At 45.2% G+C, this 21,739-nt stretch overlaps 1 protein-coding gene across 2 annotated transcripts in view; it reads right to left on the reverse strand.

The window, feature by feature from the left end:
- The window catches only part of LOC147108349 (cathepsin L2-like), a 28,615-nt gene extending 8,756 nt beyond the window's left edge, over positions 1-19,859 (reverse strand). Inside the window, exons 1-4 of one of the 2 annotated variants that reach the window (XM_086004944.1) lie at positions 19,724-19,859; positions 13,739-13,861; positions 8,658-8,810; positions 924-1,145 (exon numbers count right to left, since the gene is read on the reverse strand). In XM_086004944.1, coding sequence (XP_085861070.1) covers positions 924-1,145; positions 8,658-8,810; positions 13,739-13,861; positions 19,724-19,855 — 630 coding nt within the window. In that variant the 5' untranslated portion in view covers positions 19,856-19,859. The remainder of the gene's footprint in view (positions 1-923; positions 1,146-8,657; positions 8,811-13,738; positions 13,862-19,723) is intronic. The other variant, XM_086004943.1, reaches the window with a different exon arrangement.
- Between the last annotated feature and the right edge of the window lie 1,880 nt (positions 19,860-21,739).

Here is a 21,739-nt window from a genome sequence, read left to right on the forward strand (position 1 = left end):
AGTTAAGACTTATAAGTAGGATTCTCTGTTAAGAATAAGATTGTATTTGTTCTCTTTTTTTAAATGTTAATGTTGCGATTTGACTGATTCACCAACTGTAAATTGCATGTTGGTTTTTTTAATAAATCTCTGTATATTTTTAGAATTGTCTCATATAAGTTTTCTGTATCAATATCTCGCAAACCCAATCTTTGTACACTCTTTGGTGAAGAGTTACATTTTCTGAAGGAAATCTCCGGACCCTCATAATATCCGGGACTTTACTGTCTGGCTAAACTTATTAAAAGTGCTATCTGGAGGACGGTAACATTCTTGGCTTGTTCCTTTCCTTTAGTGAGAGTTAGTGCAGACCTTTAGACTCAGTTAAGCGTCTTTAGGATTCGGCTACCTCAAACATTAGTTGAAAGTGAACATCTGAGAAATACGCCTGATCTAGGATAGCCCCAAAGGGGCTAGGACAAGTAAATATCCTTTCAATCCCAGCCCAGAAAGTTGAGTTAAAAGTTTTCTCTGTCTGCCGACTGTAAGGGTTGTATGTGAAATGAGCTTGAACAGTTTCAACTCAATTCACAGTGGGTACTGCCCAAAACACAAAATTGTCCCGATTGAGAGTGACCACATGATTGCTTGTGTGGGACGATGGGAGCATTAGAAGGTGATCCTCCAAGCCTGGGTTTGGAACACCCTGCTGATGGAGAGTAGATCACGTTGCTCTGCGTGTACCTGATCTAGGAGTCCGTGATGGGGACCTAAAACTTTGCGGGGGATCTCCCAGTCTCCTGTGTATCTGTACCAGGCGACTGGCCAAACCCTCAGAGAAACAGTGTAAACAGCCAAAAACTGGTTCTGAAATGGAAAGAGTAGCATTCCTCATTTCAATGAGCACAAAAATTCTAAGAACATTAAAGAAAATGGAAAGTTACCTTTGCAGTGTAGGGGTAAGATTGCTCTGAATTGATGCCATTTTCTTTGATAAATAGAAGGGATTGCACTTTATATCCGCCATTACAGCCTCTGTTTCCTACAGTTCTGGTACAATCCATCAGGTACTGCTCACTCAAGGAAATTAGCTTTCCTGTTTTCTTAAACACCTGTCCTTCAAGTACACCAGTTGTACTGAAAGCCCAGCAAGAGCCACATTGTCCCTAATATATAAAGAATCACAGTGAGAGAGAAACATTTGTGATATTTTTGATATTGTATTTCACTGAGAAACCTTTGTGAAAAGGCCAACAGCCATAATGCAGGACACCACCAAAGCTAAAAACTGGGGGTAATTTTGGCTTTGGCCGATAGTGTAAAACAGGTGATATCGGACCAGCCGCCCATTGCACATTGCTCACCATTTTCACTTCCATTGATTTTCTTTCTCACATACATTTTGGCGATATGACCCTGAGGTTGCTAATCTTTCAATCATACAAACTTCAATGTTTGATAGCCGTTCACCTTACACCCCCATACTCAATGACTTTCATTGGCTGTCAGTCCGGCAACACCTCGTTTTAAAAATTCTCATCCTTGTTTTCAAATCCCTCCATGACCCCTCCCCTCCCTTGTAAGAATTCGCAATAATTTACAGTTCTGAAGATTAATTATTTTTGATTAAAGAATCCCTGGGAGAAGTGCCTTTAAATTTCCAGGGATAAAAATGGCCGTCGGACCGCATGGCCGAAGACAAAAGGACTTGGAAGCAGCTGGTGTGTGTGTCTGTGAAAAAGGGGTGATCAAAGATGGCTGCCCGACCTCGTGTCAGGACACAGAGACAATCAACATGAAAAAGGAGGATCAAAGATGGCTGACTAAACTGCCAATCAAAGGCAGTTTGGGGAGTTCCCTCCCTGCAGAGACAATCGATGTTTGTTTACAGGAACTGCTACTTTGTGTACTCAAGGGATTATCCACTTCAGACTGCAGTTTCGGGTGACCACAGAACAATGGCCTTCTGTTTACACTCCTCCCAAGCTGTTTACATAGTAATACAGCTCCATTCAAAACCCATCAGGATGAATGGAAATGGTTCAATAGCCCATCACACACAATGAAGACACATTTAAACTGCAGCTTTACATTCAAAGCTCAGCACAGAAGAGACATTTGAACTGAGAAAAGGAACAGTTTAAAATGAATGGGTTTGGATGAATCACCTATTACTGGACAATGGGGCAGTTGGATCCCTTTTGTTTTAGCCAGAAACCTCCGGAGCTGGGCAGGCCTCAAATGGAGGTATAAAAGATAGCTTCCCAGAAGCTCTCTCTCTCTCTGGCCTTGCCTCCGTGTGCCTCTACAGTGTGGGAGTCTGCCTGTGGAAGCAAAACACCAGCAGTTTACTTTTAAAACACTGGGGTGTTTTTCACTTTGGGGCAGTGAAGATCTAAGTTCACAGGGCACGGAGCAGGCATTTCCAGAGTTGAGCATATATTTTTCTGGCCTTCCACAAGGCAACTTAGGATAGGCATAGGGGTGGAAGTAAAGTGGGAATTTAATTAGAATTGTGATTTTAGTCGATTTCCCTCATTGTGTCTGTTTTTCCTCCCCCATTTAAGTAAGACAGTGTTGCACCTCGCAGAGAAGTGCTATAGTGAACACTGGTTTCGGTATTTAAACCTGTATTAAAAAGGGAGTAGCTGTTTTAAAGTACTGTATTTAAAACTGTATTAAAAGGGGTGTTGCACCAAGCAAAGGAGTGCTGTGGTGAATGCTGTTAGCTGTTTTAAAGTAACTGTATTAACGTGCTGTGTTTTTAAGTAAAAGCCACTAAGCTAAGGTGTTGTAGTGAGTAAAGGGTCTTTTAAGTAAAAGGTACTGGATTTAAAATAAAAGCAGTGTTGCACTGAGCAGGGAGCCCTCTAGTGGATACTGAGTGTACTGCGTGTATTAATCAAAGGAGTATTGCACTGAGTAGGGAGCTCTCTAGTGGACACTAAGTGTACTGCGTTTAAGCAAAAGTGCTGGACCAGGCATAAGAGCCATATCGATTATTTTAAGTTGTTTCTTTCTTTTGTTTTCAATAAATACTGCTCTGTTTTGCACCCAAACCACAAGTCATGTTGTTTTCTGTCTACATCGCCACCAAATAAGTCTGGGGGTCAGAACTCAGGAATAGGGGAGTGCTTCGAAACTGCAAGGGGGTCCCTGGAGCAGCTCAGAGGCTTCTGACTGGCCAGAGACAAATAACCCCAGCCCCGCTTAATTCCTTACAAAATGGTGACCATGGCAGGACCCTCGGCAACAGTGTGCGATGTGGCAGACAGTGGTTTGGGTCTGGAAAGAGCAGCAGTTATTGGGTTTCTTATTATCCCACTGGTTTGTTTGTGGTTAGGTTCCCGCAGGCTTGGAGCGGTTACCCCCAGGCTTAGGGAAGCCAGGACAGAGAGTTGGGATAGGGAAAGGGAGGTTGAAGAATACCAGGCCAAGGTAGAGCACCTGGTAGTTCAGTTTAGTGAGGGCAAAAGCCACACGAGGCACGGGTCAGAGTACCTGAAGTGCCTAGTTGCAGAGGCAAAGAACAATGAGATGAGGGTGTGGGAGGAGAACGCTCTCCTCATACAAGAATTAAAAGAGCAGGAGGAGAAGGTTAGGGAAGTAAAGGCAGCATATAAGCTGGCCTGCGAGCAAGGGTTTGAGGAAGCAGATCATGGCCCCTGTAGGGCAGAGATAGAAAGCCTTAAGAAGGTTTTAAAAAGAGCAAAGGGGATGATTTGCCTGATCAGCCCGAAGGCAGGTCAGACGGATTTTACTGGCAACCTAAGTAAAACAGTCCCACAGGCAACACCCAGGGAAAGGTTGGCCAGGGAATCAGAGGTCCCACGACTGCCACCCACGGCTCCGAGCTTTCAGGAGCTCTGGCAGCAAAGGGGGGTGGAGGATGGGAAGGTAGCGGAAGCACAGCAGGCCCCGCTAGATAGGCCGGGACCAGGACCAGTGTACCCCCTCCGACAACGGAGGTACGGTCCGCCCATTGATGAAGATGACCCAGGGGATATCCAGAATCAGTTTCTGGTGCTGTATGGCACCCACCAGCTCAGGGATATGGTTAGCCACGTCCCCAAGCTCACTAAAAAGGGAGACCCCTCTCTGCACTTCAGGGAGATAGAGCAAGCAGCTTGTGTAAACGACTGCGATGAGGCAGATCAAGCAAAAATGCTACTGTTTTCCCTGGCAGGTGATCTCCTCCAGTCCCTATCTGGCGAGTGCAAAAGGGGGCAGAGGGATTATGAGGGTATCAAGAATGAGGTATTGGAGGCCATGAGACTTAATGATGGTAGCCCGTTCGCTCGGGTGGAAAGAACAGTGCAGCTCCCAGGGGAGTCGCCGCAGGCGTTCACAGACAGGCTTTGGCCAGTCTACCGGAGTGCATGCCCGGGAATGCCAGGGCGGGCAGCACTGGACCCAGTCCAATTGACTCATTGGCTCCGATGTCTCATGACAAACAGCCTACCCCAGATCCAAGCCCAGGTCATGGCTTGGTTTGACCCCCGAGACCCCCAGACCACTGAAGAAGCAGTGATCCGCCAGCTCACAGTAGCCTTCAGGAACATGAGGGGTATCGAGGTTCCCCAACCCAAGGGAAGAGTCCATGAGGTTAAACCTGGGAGCCAGAGTAAGAAAGAGTGGCACCAGGAGGGGAACCAGCCCTCTCAGGCTAGGTTAAATTGCTACGGGTGTGGGAAAGACGGTCACTGGAGAAAAGACTGTAAAAATCCTTGGAAGGACAAGGGAAAGGATCCCACAGCCCCAGCCCAAAAGGCAGGGCCAGACCTCCCTCCTGCAGCAATTGAGTCGTTTTGCAGTCCCTATGGTCTCTTCTGACTGGCCAGGGGAGAGTAGCAGCCACCACCGGTGCTTTGACCCCGTCTGCCCCACCTCACTCCCAGCAATGACTAGAGCCAGCGCAGCCTGTTGACCTGTGTCCCCGTGAAAAAGCTGAGGGGAGCAGGCCATATGTTGAGATGGGGGAGGAGATGGTGCAGGGGAGATATTCAGTGGAGACTGGAGCCCCCAGCATGGTGGTCCACTCGGAGGATCTGACCAATTCATCCTGGTCTAACAAGGTCCCATTTAGCTTAATGGGACCCACAGGGAAACAGGCAGCTGGGAGTGAACCTGAGAATAGTAATCCCCAGCCCACATCAGGTCCAAGTTCACATGAAGGCACTGTGGCTTGTGTGGGGGGAGGAGCCATTCATGATTTTGAACAGGCTTACTGGCAGGCAGCCAGTTATATCAAACAGTGCGGTTTATTTAAGCAGGGGGCAGGGGAACAGGCAGCTGGGATTACAGGAGCTCCCCAGCACTTGGCCCGTGCGATTCCCCCTCTCTTGTGGGACTCCGGGGAGGAGCCTGAACCAGGTTTTAGACCTGAAGGGGAAGGCTCTCAGCCACCGGCAGCTGGTGGCAAGGGATTGCCCGTCCCCAGCCCAGGTTTGGGAAGGGAGGGACCTGAAGGAGGAGGCCCCCGGCCAGCAGGGAGTGTGACCCGAGCTAAGGGTCTGCTTGCCAGGGTAGCCCCCCCCCGGCAACACTCCCTAGGAGATCTCTTCGGGTGCCCCAGCCCAAGAAAGTATGGTCACCCACTTTACAGTGGAGTAGGGTGGGCTCCCGAACCAGGGAGAGGCCAAAGAACAGAGGTCCTCAGTCAGCAGCCATAAGCTGCGAGGGACCAGAAGCTGGAATCAGTCCAGTCATGCAGCAAGGAGCAGACTGTGGCAGCCCAATCAGGGACTGAGCTGGCCGCCCGGAGATGGGCGGCGCTTGTATATAGCTTTATTAAGGTAGAACATGTTGTTAAGGTAGAACGTGTGTTAAGGTAGAACGTGTTAATTTTAATTTCAGTGATATATTAGTGCATAAGTTCTGAGTGTGGTATGGTTCTAGGATTGTATTATGGATCAAGGTCACGGGACCTGATTACACTTCCCCGAGTCAGGGGACCAGGCGAGATGTTTTCTTTGTCTTTTTCAGAGTTCCGGAAAGCGCAGGGGACTGAGTCATGGAATTTGAGAGAGGAAACACCCCCTAGTCCGCGAAGGAAAGGGGACAGCAGGAAACAGAGGCCCACAACATTTAAAACCTGCTGCTGGAAATACAATTTAAGAATTTATAGAACTGGTTAATTATTTCACTGCTTGTTTGTAGTTAAAGGAAGCTCGTTTATCTTCCATCTTTTAGCAGACATGTTGGCTGGATGACAATCCCTTTAAAGATGTAAAAATTGTGTTACAAGTGGTGCAGGGGTGTAGGACCCCTCCATGCTTGACTTATTGTGAATATAAGTGGTGCAGGGGAATTGGACCCCCTCCGTGTATTGATTATTTTAATTAATTGTTGGTTTTTCTGTCAATAGATGCCTGCCGTACTATGATTCTCTCTGGGCAGGGGAGATGGAGGTGTTGGGGGATCAAGGATAGATTTAGTTAAATATAAGGAGGGGTCAGAAATTATTGCTCACTTTTGGCAAGGATACTACAAGCAAATTTTAGTATCTGATGGGGGACTGTAAGAATTCACAATAATTTACAGTTCTGAAGATTAATTATTTTTGATTAAAGAATCCCTGGGCGATGTGCCTTTAAATTTCCAGGGATAAAATGGCCGTCAGACCGCATGGTCGAAGACAAAAGGACTTGGAAGCAGCTGGTGTGCGTGTCTGTGAAAAAGGGGTGATCAAAGATGGCTGCCCGACCTCGTGTCAGGACACAGAGCCAATTGACATGAAAAAGGAGGATCAAAGATGGCTGACTAAACTGCCAATCTAAGGCAGTTCGGGGAGTTCCCTCCCTGCAGAGACAATCGATGTTTGTTTACAGGAACTGCTACTTTGTGTACACAAGGGATTATGCACTTCAGACTGTGGTTTCAGGTGACCACAGAACAATGGCCTTCTGTTTACACTCCTCCCAAGCTGTTTACATAGTAATACAGCTCCATTCAAAACCCATCAGGATGAATGGAAATGGTTCAATAGCCCATCACACACAATGAAGACACATTTATGCAGCTTTACATTCAAAGCTCAGCACACAAGAGACATTTGAACTGAGAAAAGGAACAGTTTAAAATGAATGGGTTTGGATGAATCACCCATTACTGGACAATGGGGCAGTTGGATCCCTTTTGATTTAGCCCAGAAACCTCCGGAGCTGGGAGGGCCCCAAATGGGGGTATAAAAGATAGCTTCCCAGAAGCTCTCTCTTTCTCTGGCCTTGCCTCCGTGTGCCTCTACAGCGTGGGAGTCTGCCTGTGGAAGCGAAAGACCAGCAGTTTACTTTTAAAACACTGGGGTGTTTTTCTCTTTGAGGCAGTGAAGATCTAAGTTCGCAGGGCATGGAGCAGGCATTTCCAGTGGTGAGCATATATTTTTCTGGCCTTCCACAAGGCAACTTAGGATAGGCATAGGGGTGGGAGTAAAGTGGGAATTTCGTTAGAATTGTGATTTTAGTCGGTTTCCCTCATTGTGTCCGTTTTTCCTCCCCCATTTAAGTAAGACAGTGTTGTAGCTAATAGAGAAGTGCTATAGTGAACACCGGTTTCGGTATTTAAACCTGTATTAAAAAGGGAGTAGCTGTTTTAAAGTACTGTATTTAAAACTGTATTAAAAGGGGTGTTGCACCAAGCAAAGGAGTGCTGTGGTGAATGCTGTTAGCTGTTTTAAAGTAACTGTATTAAAGTGCTGTGTTTTTAAGTAAAAGCCACTAAGCTAAGGTGCTGTAGTGAGTAAAGGGTCTTTTAAGTAAAAGGTACTGGATTTAAAATAAAAGCAGTGTTGCACTGAGCAGGGAGCCCTCTAGTGGACACTGAGTGTACTGCGTGTATTAATCAAAGGAGAGTTGCACTGAGTAGGGAGCCCTCTAGTGGACACTAAGTGTACTGCGTTTAAGCAAAAGTGTTGTACCAGGCATAAGAGCCATATCGATTATTTTAAGTTGTTTCTTTCTTTTGTTTTCAATAAATACTGCTCTGTTTTGCACCCAAACCACGAGTCACGTTGTTTTCTGTCTACATCGCCACCGAATAAGTCCGGGGGTCAGAACTCAGGAATAGGGGAGCGCTTCGAAACCGCAAGGGGGTCCCTGGAGCAGCTCAGAGGCTTCTGACTGGCCTGAGACAAATAACCCCAGCCCTGCTTAATTCCTTACACCCTTTTTCTGTAACCTCCTCCAGCACTACAACCCTTCGAGATCTCTGTGCTGCTCCAATTCTGGCCTCTTATGCATCCCCAATTTTAATCGCTCAATTGGTGGCCGTGCCTTCAGCTGCCTAGGCCCTAAGGTCTGTAATTCCCTCTCTAAATCTCTCTGCCTCTCTACCTCTCTCTCTGCCTTTAAGATGCTCCTTAAAACCTACCTCTTTGACAAAGCTTTTGTTCACCTGTCCTAATATCTCCTTATGTGGCTCGGTGTCAAATTTTGTTTGATAATGCTCCTGTTGAAATGCCTTGGGATTTTTTTCTATGTTAAAGGCACTATGTAAATGCAAGTTGTTGTTATTGTTGTATACTGAAAATGAGCGTGGTACTGCCCAATATGTCTTTAAGAACTAAAGCAGCATAGACTGAAAAATGGGTAGTGGTTGTGTTTTCAATATTGTCCGTCACCCTCAATTCTTCAAAACTTCACACTTTAATAATTACTAGAAGCACTTCTCCCCATCTTTACCTGGTCCTTCACTGGAGTAACATAGCCTTTGGGACGCCAGTCAACGGCTGGAGGCAGTTCAACATTCTCCTGTGCTGTAAACACTTTGTAAGTCGAGTTCCCAGCTTCCTTTTTGCTGAATTTATTCAAAAGCTGACTGAACTCCTTAATGGTCTAGAAAATAAAGAAACTCTGAAATTTATTAATCATATTATTAATGGAGTGCAAAGATTTGTTTGTGTTGCATTACATTGTGAATTTGCTTAATTTACATGCCATTCAATAAATCCTTATCTGATGAAAATTTTAGTTTAGGATTTGCTGGAAGCCAGATGAACTAGTGAGTTTTACCAGTGGAGTGAATCAGGGAGCTGCTTTCACTGCAGGTGGCGAATCCCATGGCTGGAATTCCTTCACAGCCTAAATGTGGTCCAACTATTGGGCTACCTGAGCAATGGAGGGAACCCCATAGGAAGGTTTCTTTTGGTACAGACTTCTTGGGGAAAATTTCTCAGCTGGGGTTTTGGCAAATCACCAACTGCAATTGGCACGAAACCTAACAAAGAGCATCGAAAATGAAGGTGGCAGCAATATTCGGAAGTTGGGTTTCTTCATTGTTTCCAGACAGGAGCTAGAGTTTGCATTGAGATTTTAGTTTTCCCAGTGTCAAGTTTATTAAGGTCAATTAGAGCCCATTTATTGCATTTTACTTCCACCAGTGTTGCCCCCCACTGATTGTTACGTAAGTATTCCAGTTATTGTCTGCTGTTGCTTTCAACTGTGTTAAAATAATGGGAATTACTTTTACCCAATCAGCGGCAATATTAATTTTTGTTTGAATTCAGTGCATGGGAGCAAAAGGCTGTAGGCTGAAAAGGAAGTCAGGCTCATAAGCCGGAATTTTCATTACCTGAGTGGGTCGGGTGCGGGCGGTCAGCATGGTGGCTCGGAACCCCATTCTTCTTTTCATCCCGCTCCTCAGAGCGACTTTCCCTTAATGGTGCTTATTAAGGCAGCATTGCGTGTTACCCAGTCCTATTAAATGGTACGGGTCTGATGATATCATTGATGACTCATTTCCAGCTGGGATATTTAAAGCTGGCGGTGGGAGATGGAGATAGGGGAACATCTCAGCAACCTGGTGACAGAATTACATCTCATACAGCAACATGGCATATAGCAGTCACTTATATGGGGACTGATGTCAGCAGCCAGTGCATGTTCATCATGTGCGTAATGGTATCGTTACCCATTCTTGATATTACATTTCTAAATCATCTCTTTACTCTCCCTCAGATCCATCAAACCCACCCCCCCCCCCACTGTCCAGGCGGAAGCGGAAGATGACTCCTCAGTGGAGCCTCAAGCCTCTGAGGGCACACTGTCACCAGACCTAAGCGCATCCAGCACCAGCGCAGATCCGCACACCTCAGTGGGTCCTACATGAGATAGGTCACAAGTGAGCAAGAGCAGATGGTGGAGACAGGGACAGCAGTGGAGACTCCTCGTCGGAGGGCGCAGGATGCTCTCAGCTCTGCTCAGCTGCATGCAGACGCTGAGGCTCGGGGGCCAGCGATAAAGAGGGCGATCCTGGATGTGCAGGACGCTCTGACAGGTTTTGCAACTGTGATGTCTGAAAATGTGCAGAGAATGGAGGAGTACATCTCCAACAGGAACACTACCATGTCACAGGCGATGGTAACTGTCGGCTCTTCCATGGAAAGGATGGCCACCTGCGAGGAGCAGCTAATGCGCCCCTCACAGAAGCACATGCTATCTATGGAGAACAGATGACAGAGGCTCATAGACCTCCTCTCTAGGAGGGATGTCAACGTAGACTTGGGTCTTCATGGGCCCCACTGCTGTGCAGCAAAGTGCTCTCCTGCTCCTTGCTAGCAGGGAAGTGCAGGTGGCCCATGAGAGGGATGATGGTGACAGTAGACATGGAAGTGGGGGCTCCTCTCAAAGTGCTCACACTTCTCCCCCATTGCCTTCCCCTCAGTCAGAGCCCCAGATGCCCCCTCACATCGCGATGGCCGAGTCTGCCCCTGCACAGTTGCAGGAGGAGCAGACTTTGGCGGCGCCATCAGAGACTCCAAAGCCCAGAGGACATCTGCCAAAAGTGTCTACACAGTCGTAGCAGGGAAGTGAGCAGCCTGCCTCTACCTCTGCTGAAGTCACAGGGGTTGCACCTTGTAGAAGCATGTGTAAGTGAAAAATGACACAGAAGTAGATGCACATGACTAAGCACATTAGTGTTCAAAGAACTGTTTCTGTTAAGGTTCTGTTACTCTTATGTCACATATAAAATGATTTATTTTCACCACTTTCCAGTCATGCCCAATTTTGTCTGCTACTTTGGAAGTGGCTTAGTGAGTTGGAGTGAATGGTGAGACATAATGTTATCTCCAGCAATGGGGGGCAGTGTGAAAGGACTGGTTTGGTCATTGTAGGGATGCTTTATGGCTTTATGGGGGCAGAACCTGGCAATTCATGTGGCTGCCATATGAGTGTAATGCAGGAAGTTAAGTAAATATGGCCATGATGAGGCTATCCCTGGCCTCCCGGGCAGCAATGTGCTCAGTGGTGGTGGCATATGGACCTCAGGTTCCTTCTGCTCCTCCACCTCCTCCTCCTCTGAAGAGGCTGTGGGCTCTGCACCTTGCTCCTCATCCAATGTTAATCATCGTTGCTGCGCTATGTTGTGCAGCGCACAGCAGATGACCACGATTCTGGAGACTCTGGCTGTTGCGTACTGAACGGCTCCTCCAGATCTGTCAAGGCAGCTGAAGCGCATTTTCAGCATGCCTATTGTTTGCTCTATGACACATCTGGTGGACATGTGGCTTTCATTATATCTCTCCTTGGCCTCAGTACGTGGCCTCCTCAAGAGTGTCATGAGCCACGTCTTCAGTGGATAGCCCTCACCTCCAAGCAGCCAGCCGATGTTTGGCAGTGCAAAGAGCTGAGGGAAGGTGGACTGGCGCAGGATAAAATAAGTCATGACAGCTGCCAGGGAATTTGGCGCACACATACATAATCATGTTTTTAATGGTTGCAGACGAGCTGCACATTGAGACAGTGGTAGCTCTTGCAGTTCAAAAACACTCCTGGGTGATGATGGGGTGCCTTCATGGCCACATGTGTGCAGTCAATGATGCCCTGCACCCATGGGAAGCCAGCCAGAGCAGCAAAGGCCAGCGCCCACTCAGTAACACTGGCTTCATCAGTGGCAAAGTTGATATATTTGGCTGATTTGTCAAACATGGCATCAGTGACCTGTGTGATGCATCTGTGGGCGGTCAACTGCGAGAAGCCGCAAATATCTGCTGCAGATCCCTGGAAGGAGCCTGAGGTGAAGAAGTTGAGGGCATTGGTGACCTTGACAGCCACTGTTAAGGTGTGTCCACCAGGTCCTCTGGGCTGCAGGTGTGGTTCCAGTAAGGTGCAAATGTCTGCAACGACCTGGCGCGATAGCCTGAGCCTCTGTTGATACTGCTGCTCAGTCATGTTGAGGAAGCTCATCCTCTGCGAGGATACCTTGTGTTGGGGGTATTGCCTCTGGTACGGTGCAGCCCTGCGCTGATGCCCTCTGTCCTGTGGAGCATCAGGTCATAGAGGAGATGGTTGTTGGTACTTTTGCTGCTGCCGCTGCTGCTGCTGCTGGTGGGGCTCATCTTGGTCCAATTCTGAGGACTGGGTGAGACAGTAAAAATTGCAACCATGCTGATGTAATAGGTGGCAGGTTAAGTAGAGATAAGAGGCGCAATCTGTCAATGGTATGATAGGTTGTAGCAATGAGGTGAGAGTGGCTTCTGAAGTTACAGAAAAGACTTGCAAACTGTAGACACCTAAATCTGTGCTCAAAATGCGCTAAGCAAGAGCCTTTCCCTTAGATAAGTAAGCAGATATCATGTGGCAGTATTTAATGTGCTTTCCATGCTCTGCAGTAATGACTTCGATAAATGACCACTGAACTTCCACCTCAGTTTCCCGAGTTGCGTGATTCCTGTGGTCATGCAGTGAAATTCAAAAGGTCTGGTTAAAAGCACTGCTAAGGGTCTGACAACAAGGTATTAAGGAGATAAATGGGTCACCTGCCTCTGCCGTTCAGATCCATGCTGCGCTGGCAAACACGCCCGAGTTAAAGGCGCAAGGAGGCGGTATGACAGCGTGGTCCCGACCTGCTCCCATTTTTTGAAAATTTTACTCCCGACCCGCCTCCAATCCCACATGCACGGCAGCATGAAAATTCCGGCCATAGGATCCTGACAACCCTGGCAACAGACGCCACAGGGGCTTGATTACCACCTCAGGTCCAGCTACCTGGATATGACTGCAGGGCAGTGCATGCAACGCTTATGATTACCCAGAGAAATTATGACTGATGGTTGTGCCATCTCCTGGAACCATGGCTGGAGGGACAAGCAACAGTGACAACAGCTCTCCTTATATGGTTCATATAGTGACTGTATGCCTGGATTTTGATGGTTCAAGGTGTCATGGTGAATTTAATAGGGGTAAGCTATTCTTCTTTGTTGGAGTGCTCCACACTAATTCCATGATGCACCATCACACCTGATTCATTGAAAGAAATTTCAAGAGCTACCATTCTCACTGTCACACATTTTATACCAGAACTGAAAGGTTATAACGATCAGGAACGACTGAACAGGCTAGATCTCTTCTCTCTTGGAAAGAGAAGGCTGAGGGGTGGCCTAATAGAGTTCTTTAAAATTATGACATACAGAAGATGTTTCCACTTTTGGGGAGTCTAAAACTAGGGGCCATAAATATAAGATAGTCACTAATAAATCCAATAAAGAATTCAGGAGAAACTTCTTTACCCGAGAGCGGTGAGAATGTGGAACCTGCTACCACATGGAGTAGTTGTGGCAAATAGCATAGATACATTTAAGAGGAAGCTAGATAGATACGTGGAGGAGAAAGGAATAGAAGGATATGCAGATATGGTTAGATGAAGAAGGGTGGCTAGGAGGATTGTGTGGCGCATAAACACCGCCACAGACCAGTTGGGCCGAATGGCCTGTTTCTGTGCTGTAAATTATATGTAATTCTATGAAGTGTAATTCTATACATACCAGGTCTCCAAACTGATTCATTCCTACAGTAAATGTGTGCTTTCCCATTGAGTGTTCCAGGTTATGCTTTGCAACGTATTTCATATTTTTCTCCCACACCATTCTTCTGTCATTTCCATCATTCTGAAAAGTAATACAACAAAGTCAAATTCTAATTCATTTTATCATTGTAAACATTGGGAATATTTTAAAGCTATGTCCCAGAGGTAAAAGTCCAGTTCACTCCATCTCCTCATTGAAGAAAAAAAATCCCCTTTACCAGTTTACCCCATCACAATCCAAGACATACAAGTCAAAGAATATTCTTGTCATGAACTGAAAGGTTACAACTGTCAGGAAAGACCAAACAGGCTGGGGGTCTTTTCTCTAGAAAAGAGAAGGCTGAGAGGTGACTTAATATAGGGCTATAAAATTATGAAGGGGTCTGTTAGGGTAGACATAGAGAAGATGTTTCCACTTGTAGGAGAGTCAAAAGCTAAGGTCCATGAATATAAGATAGTCACTAATAAATCAAATAGGGAATTCAGGAAAAATGTCCTTACCCAAAGAGTGGTAAGAATGTGGAATGGCCTATCACAACGAATATTTGAGGCAAATAGTATAGATGCATTTAAGGTGAACCTAGATAGGCATATGAGGGAGAAAAGAATAGAAGGGTGTGTTGAAGGGGTTCGATGAAGAAGGGTGGGAGGAGGTTCGTGTGGAGCATAAACGCCGGCATTGACCAGTTGGACCGAATGGTCTGTTTCTGTGCTGTATATTCAATGTAATGTAAAATTCCTTGAAATCCAAATCCACAGTTTGACTTCTAGAGTTACTTCAGTGAGTGGAAATTTAACCTTCCCCAAAATATTCTCCAAGAACACCACATTCAGGTTATGAAACACCAACCTGGAGTAGTTTTAATCCATGTTCCGTAGTATAGCTGAGATTCTCTATAAGGTGAGTAAGAATATTTTTCAGTTGAACTTCAGAATAGGCTGAGTAGGAATCAGTTGGAGGTATCAAGAGAACACTTGCTCACTCCTGACTAATTTACCACAGTTTAGACAATTGCAACATCTCCATAATAGATGCATTAATGCAAGCTTTTGTTTTCTCTCAGCCAGTGATAGGACGCTTCCCTCTGAAGCAGAGGGTTCAAGTTCCACTCCAGAGACTTGCTCATATAATCTAGACTGAAACTTCAGTGCAGTACTGATGGAGTGCTGCATTGTCAGAGGTGTCATTCTTTGAATGAGATATTAAACCAAGAGACGTCATCCCTCTCAGGTGGACATAAAAAGATCTCATGGCACTTTTCAAAGAAGAGCAAGGCAGTTCTCCATGTGTCCTGGCCAGCATTAATCTCTCAAACAATAGCACTAAAAAAAAATTGACTGGTCATTATCTCATTGCTGTTTGTAGGACCTTGTTGTCCTCAAATTAGCTGCCACATTTCTTACATTACAACAGTGACTACACTTCGAAAGTACTTCATTGGCTGTGAAGCATTTTGGGATGTCCTGGGGTTGTGAAAGATGCTATATAAATGCAAATTATTTCTTGCTACTCCATAATAAGATTTTATAAAGCAACTTCAACAATAGATCCAGAAGGATGACAAGGACTAGTCAGATGGACATATGCATAATAGTGAGTACCCTACTAGCCTACTTGATGTAAAAATGGGAACAGATGCTTATTTTACTATATTGCTAGAAATCATAGCCAGGATTTTTTGTTTCTGGCTATTATTTACAATGAGTGGAAAATCATGGGCTGAGAACCACAGAAATGGAAAATGGCAGCACATCTGTCCCCACAAGAGCATCATGAATGATATACTCCCTTCAGTGACAACCAGTCACCCATTAGGACTTACCTGTTCTTACTTTGAGAACCATAAAAATTGGCATTATTGGCAAGCACTATCACACTGAACCCATTGGCTACAGGCAAACATGTTGCAAATTAGGTTAAGTGACAACATGTATTTGGAGAATATATTTTAATTCCTTGTGGGTGTCAATATCGTACATGGCATTCAGTGACTTTCACATACGAGAAGGAAAGTGATGTTAGGTGGGCAATTTCAGGATGTAACATCAAATCCATGCTTCTCTGGAGAAAGTGAGAGAGGGGCAAAATCCCAAGATGTGAAGGTGCTTGAATAATCCTCAACCAATTCAGGAATGTTCCCCATAGGTTTAGGATTAGGGTTGGGGTTAGGGTTGGAGTAGGGGTTAGGGTTGGAGTTGGGGTTAGGGTTGGGGTTGGGGTTGGGTTTAGGGTTATGACTGGAGTTGGAGTTAGGATTAGGATTGTAAATTGGGGTTGGGGTTAGGGTTGGAGTTGGAGTTGGAGTTGGGGCTAGGGTTGTGGTTGGGTTTAGGGTTATAATTGGAGTTGGGGTTAGGATTAGGGTTGTAAATTGGGGTTGGGGTTAGGGTTGGAGTTGGGGTTAGGGTTAGGGTTGGTGTTTAGGTTAGGCTTAGGATTGGACTTGGGGTTAGGGTTGGTGTTGAGGTTAGAGTTAGTTTTGGAGTTAGGGTTAGGGTGACAGTTTGTTTCTTTCTTGCTACCAATAGGATCAGGCTCGTGACTCTTCTCTGTAACAACCCCAGTTCTTGAATGTCTCTCTTGTTTCTTGGCAACCAACACTCCATTCCCAGTGCTATGGGGAACATTATTCAACCAGTAGCATGATCCATATGAAAAAGGCCACATCTCAAATTTACTTTCCCATTTGCCACCAAGCTGACAGTTTATTTCTTCCTTGCTACCAACAGGATCAGGATCATGGATCCTCTCTGCACTGCCTCCAGCACTTGAATGTCTCTCTTGTTTCTTGGTGACCAGATTTCAAGGTGCATTCAGACCAGAGCACAATACAATTTAATCTTTTCTTCCTCTGACATATTCTACTGTTTTGCCGAAGTGGATTTGTTGGTTGTTGCTCTGTATTGGTTGGACATGTTTATCACAGTCTCATTTTCTCATCTAAACCATAAACATGAGTTTGGATTTCTCAGTATGGCTGGTAGATGTCAATATAATGTGTCCACTTCAAACCTTCAGTCCTTTTCGCATGTCATATGAATGAGCTGTAGGGTGACTATTATGTGTTTGGGTTTTTATGCTGGATGTACAGAGGGATTTATTAAAATAGAGTCATAGAGTCATAGAGTAATACAGCATGGATAGAGGCCCTTCGGCCCATCGTGTCCGCGCCGGCCATCAAGCCCTGTCTAATCTAATCCCATATTCCAGCATTTGGCCCGTAGCCTTGTATGCTATGGCATTTCAAGTGCTCATCCAAATGCTTCTTAAATGTTGTGAGGGTTTCTGCCTCCACAACCCTTTCAGGCAGTGAGTTCCAGACTCCAACCACCCTCTGGGTGAAAAAGTTCTTTCTCAAATCCCCTCTAAACCTCCCACCCTTTACCTTGAATCTATGCCCCCTAGTTGTTGACCCCTCTACTAAGGGAAAAAGCTCCTCAGCATCCATCCTATCTATGCCCCTCATAATTTTGTACACCTCAATCATGTCCCCCCTCAGCCTCCTCTGCTCCAAGGAAAACAAACCCAATCTGCCCAGTCTCTCTTCATAGCTGAAGCGCTCCAGCCCTGGTAACATCCTGGTGAACCTCCTCTGCACCCTCTCTAACGCGATCACATCCTTCCTGTAGTGTGGCGACCAGAACTGCACACAGTATTCCAGCTGTGGCCTAACCAGTGTTTTATACAGCTCCATCATAACCTCCTTGCTCTTATATTCAATGCCTCGGCTAATGAAGGCAAGTATCCCATATGCCTTTTTTACCACCTTATCCACCTGTTCCGCCGCCTTCAGGGGTCTGTGTACTTGCACACCCAGATCCCTCTGACCCTCCGTCTTGCCTAGGGTCTTTCCATTCATTGTGTATTCCCTTGCCTTGTTAGTCCCCCCAAAGTGCATCACCTCGCACTTTTCCGGGTTAAATTCCATTTGCCACTGTTCCGCCCATCTGACCAACCCATCTATATCGTCCTGCAGACTGAGGCTACCCTCCTCGCTATTTACCACCCTACCAATTTTTGTATCATCCGCGAACTTACTGATCATACCCTTTACATTCATATCCAAGTCATTAATGTAGACCACAAACAGCAAGGGACCCAGCACCGATCCCTGTGGTACCCCACTGGCCACAGGCTTCCAGTCACAAAAACAACCTTCGACCATCACCCTCTGCCTTCTGCCACTAAGCCAGTTTTGTATCCAATGTGCCAAGGCACCCTGGATTCCATGGGCTCTTACCTTCTTGACCAGTCTCCTGTGCGGGACTTTATCGAAGGCCTTACTGAAATCCATGTATACCACATCCACTCTATCAGGGATAATGTACTTCAGTTATGTGGAGAGACTGAAGAAGCTGAGGTTGTTCTCCTTAGAGTAGAGAAGGTGAAGAGAAGATATGATAGGCGTTCAAAATCATGAATGGTTTTGACAGAGTAAATAAGGAGAAACTGTTTCCATGTGCAGAAGGGTCAGTAACCAGGGGGTACAGATTTATGGTGATTAGCAAAAGAACAAGAGGCGACATGAGGAAAACATTTTTAAACAGCGAGTTGTTGTGATCTGGAATGCACTGCCTGAAAGTGTGATGGAAGCAGACTCGATAGTAACATTCAAAAGAGAATTGGATAAATACTTGAAGGGAATAAATTTACAGGGCTATGGGAAAAGAGCAGGGCAGTAGGATTAATTGTATAGCTCTACCAAAGATGGCACAATGGGCCGAATGGCCTCCTTCTGTGTTGTATCATTCTATGATTCTATGTTTTCCTTGGGTACAGCATCATTGGCCCCCATGCTACATGACATTGTTAGCAACTCCCTTTTCTCATGCACCTTTCAAAACCTCATAATTATCTACACTCTTCCATAAAGTTACTCTCAAGGCATCCCTGCTCTCCAACTACCACTCCATCTCTAACCTCCTTTCACCTCCCAGCTCTCCCAATGTTCCTTGCTTTAACCTCTTCTCTCAAGCTTCAGTTCTTCTCACAGCACCAAATGGCTCTGGACAAAGTCATGAATGTCATCCTCTATGACCATGACCATGGTGCATTAAACCTCTTTGTCCTCCTTAACATTTTCATAGCATTTATTACAGTTGACACACCATCCTCCTCCATCACCTCTCCCCCATTATCAAGCTCCATGGGGCTACTCTTGTATGATTCAACATCTACCTATTACTATCGATTCAAATCCAGCCAGTGCATTTGCAGCAGTGGCTTCCATTCATGCCCTCACACCGTCTTCTCCAGAGTCCCCAAACAATCTATCTGTGGCCCCATGCTCTTCCTCATTGCCTACTGCCCCTTGAAGGGACTATCAGCAGGTAATGGATCAGCTTCGATAAGTATGCTGAGTACTCTCAATTTTACCTCTCCATCAATTTTCTTGATAAAAACAGTACTGTGATATCAGACATCAAGTAATGGATGAATCACAACTTCTTTCAACTAAATATGGAGAACAATGAAACCATTGTTATTGGCTGCCTCAGTAAATTCCATTCCCTTGTCACACCACCCCCCCCCCCCACCACACCACCCTTTGCTGATCTACACTGGTTCCCCATCCCCCAATACAATAAACTTAAAATTCTTGTCCTTGTTTTCAGATCCCTTCATAGCCTCACTCTATCCTATTTCTGCATCTTATATCCCTTCCCATAACTGACAATGGTAGTGAAAATCGGGCGGTGTGTAAAACGAGAGGCCAATCCACTCCTGCCCAATTTCTAGCTGGGGTAACAGTGAAAGTTCACCCCTTCACTTCTGGGCTCTTACCCTTTCACCCCAGGTGCCTCAATAAAAAACAATCAAATCAAATTGACTACCAGTAGAAATAAGCAGCAGATTAACAACAAACTAAAATACAGGAAATCATGTCATCCTTTCTTAGCCAACTGCTTGGTAAGTAAAAGTTTGGCATTTACTGCTTCTTACCTCATTGTACTGCTTCTTATGGAGTGATTTCCAGCTCATCCAGCCTTCATCCAATGATGGGTCAAACATGGAGCTTGAGGCTCCAGCCAGAATGTAGCCCACCACACAGCCCATAAACAGAGGGAACTTCATGACGGGCAGTCTGATGAAACAAAGCCAATGGTGTGATATCTACAGGAAATGGTGTTCACAGATTACTCTGCAAAAAATTGTTTCAAAGCATGGAGCGGAGCATTTTAATTCACCAAAATATTTTAGTCATCAATGAGAGGTGATTTGTTCTGGTCACTAATGTGTTTTACAGGAGTGTGAAACAAAGGGAATCTTCCTGCTATGTCTCCGATGTTCTTGACACATAGGGATCAGAGGAATTCTCCTCTAACCCTCCCGCACATTTTGAAATAATTATTTATTATCTATGTTTTGTTATTCTATCATTCTTCTTTTTCAATATTTTCATCATTCTTTTGCATTGGATATATCTGTAATGTTTTTCTTTTTAGTAACCTTTGAGCAACATGGGAAATTATACGAACAGGAAAAGGCCATTTTGCCCAAGAATCCACCCAATTTTAGTTGAGCTTAGCACCAGCTTCCTACATTCTCACTACATCTCTTAGTCACCTCTTTGCCAAGAAAGGTCTCCAGTTGTCTCTTGAATATGTTTATGGTATTTACTTGAATGGCTTTCCCTGTAACTTAAACATCTGTTACAATTTGGGTGAAATTCTTCTTTCTGAATTCCCTGTTTACATCTAATATTTTATGTTTTAGATGATATCCCCTTGTTTTTAAAACCAACAATTTGTCTGGATCAGCTTCTTCAATCCATATCGTAGCTTTGCTAACTTCAATGAGGTCACCTTCACCAATGAGAACAAACCCACATTCCTTAAATCTTTCCCAGGACCTAGATTACTAAGAATTGGAACTGCCTCTGTTGCCCTGTACTGCATCTTTACAGGTGCGATAATATCCTGTCCAACACTCTACACATTACTCCATATTGCATCTAACCAAGGTCATATAGCATAACATCATCGCTTCCATTGATTGCTTTCTGAACTTTTACTAACACAACCAAAGGATTTGCTGTTCACTGCTGTTAGAAAGAGTGATGTCCTTTGATAACTTTTATGTACCAGTAACTACTTCGTTATATAGCACTTATTACAATAGTGAAAGAGGAGGTAGTTGAGATACTGGATGGGATAAAAATTAATAAAGAGGAGGTAGAAAGACTGGCTGTACTTAAAGTAGATAAGTCACCAGGACCAGATGGATGCATCCTAGGATGCTGAGGGAAGTAAAGTTGGAAATTGCGGAGGTACTGGCCATAATCTTCCAATCCTCCTTAGATTTGGGGGAGGTGCCACAGGCCTGGAGAATTGCAAATGTTACACCCTTGTTTAAAAAAGGGTGTAAGGATAAACCCAGCAACTACAGGCCAGCCAGTTTAAACTCAGTAGTGGGGAAGCTTTTAAAAATGATAATCTAGGACAAAATTAACAGTCACTTGGACAAGTGTGGATTAATTAAGGAAACCCAGCATGGATTTGTTAAAGGCAAATTGTGTTTAACTAACTTGATTGTGTTTTTTGATGAGGTAACAGAGATGGTTGATGAGGGCAATGCAGTTGATGTGGTGTACATGGACTTCCAAAAGGCGTTTGATAAAGTGCCACATAATAGGCTTGCCAGCAAAGTTGAAGCCCATGGAATAAAAGGGACAGTGGCAGCATGGATACAAAATTGACTAAGTGACAGGAAACAGAGAGTAGTGGTGAATGGTTGTTTTTCGGATTGGATGAAGGTTCACAGTGGTGTTCTCCAGGGGTCGGTACTAGGACCACTGCTTTTCTTGATATGTATTAATGACTTGGACTTGGGAGTACAGGGCACAATTTCAAAATTTGCAGATGACACAAAACTTGGAAGTATAGTGAACAGTGAGGAGGATAGTGATAGACTTCAAGAGGACATAGACAGGCTGGTAAAATGGGCAGACACGTGGCA

The sequence above is a fragment of the Somniosus microcephalus genome, chromosome 13 (genome assembly GCF_052327205.1).
Source record: "Somniosus microcephalus isolate GS21.2 chromosome 13, FLI_Smic_1.0, whole genome shotgun sequence".
NCBI classification, from domain to species: Eukaryota; Metazoa; Chordata; class Chondrichthyes; order Squaliformes; family Somniosidae; genus Somniosus; species Somniosus microcephalus.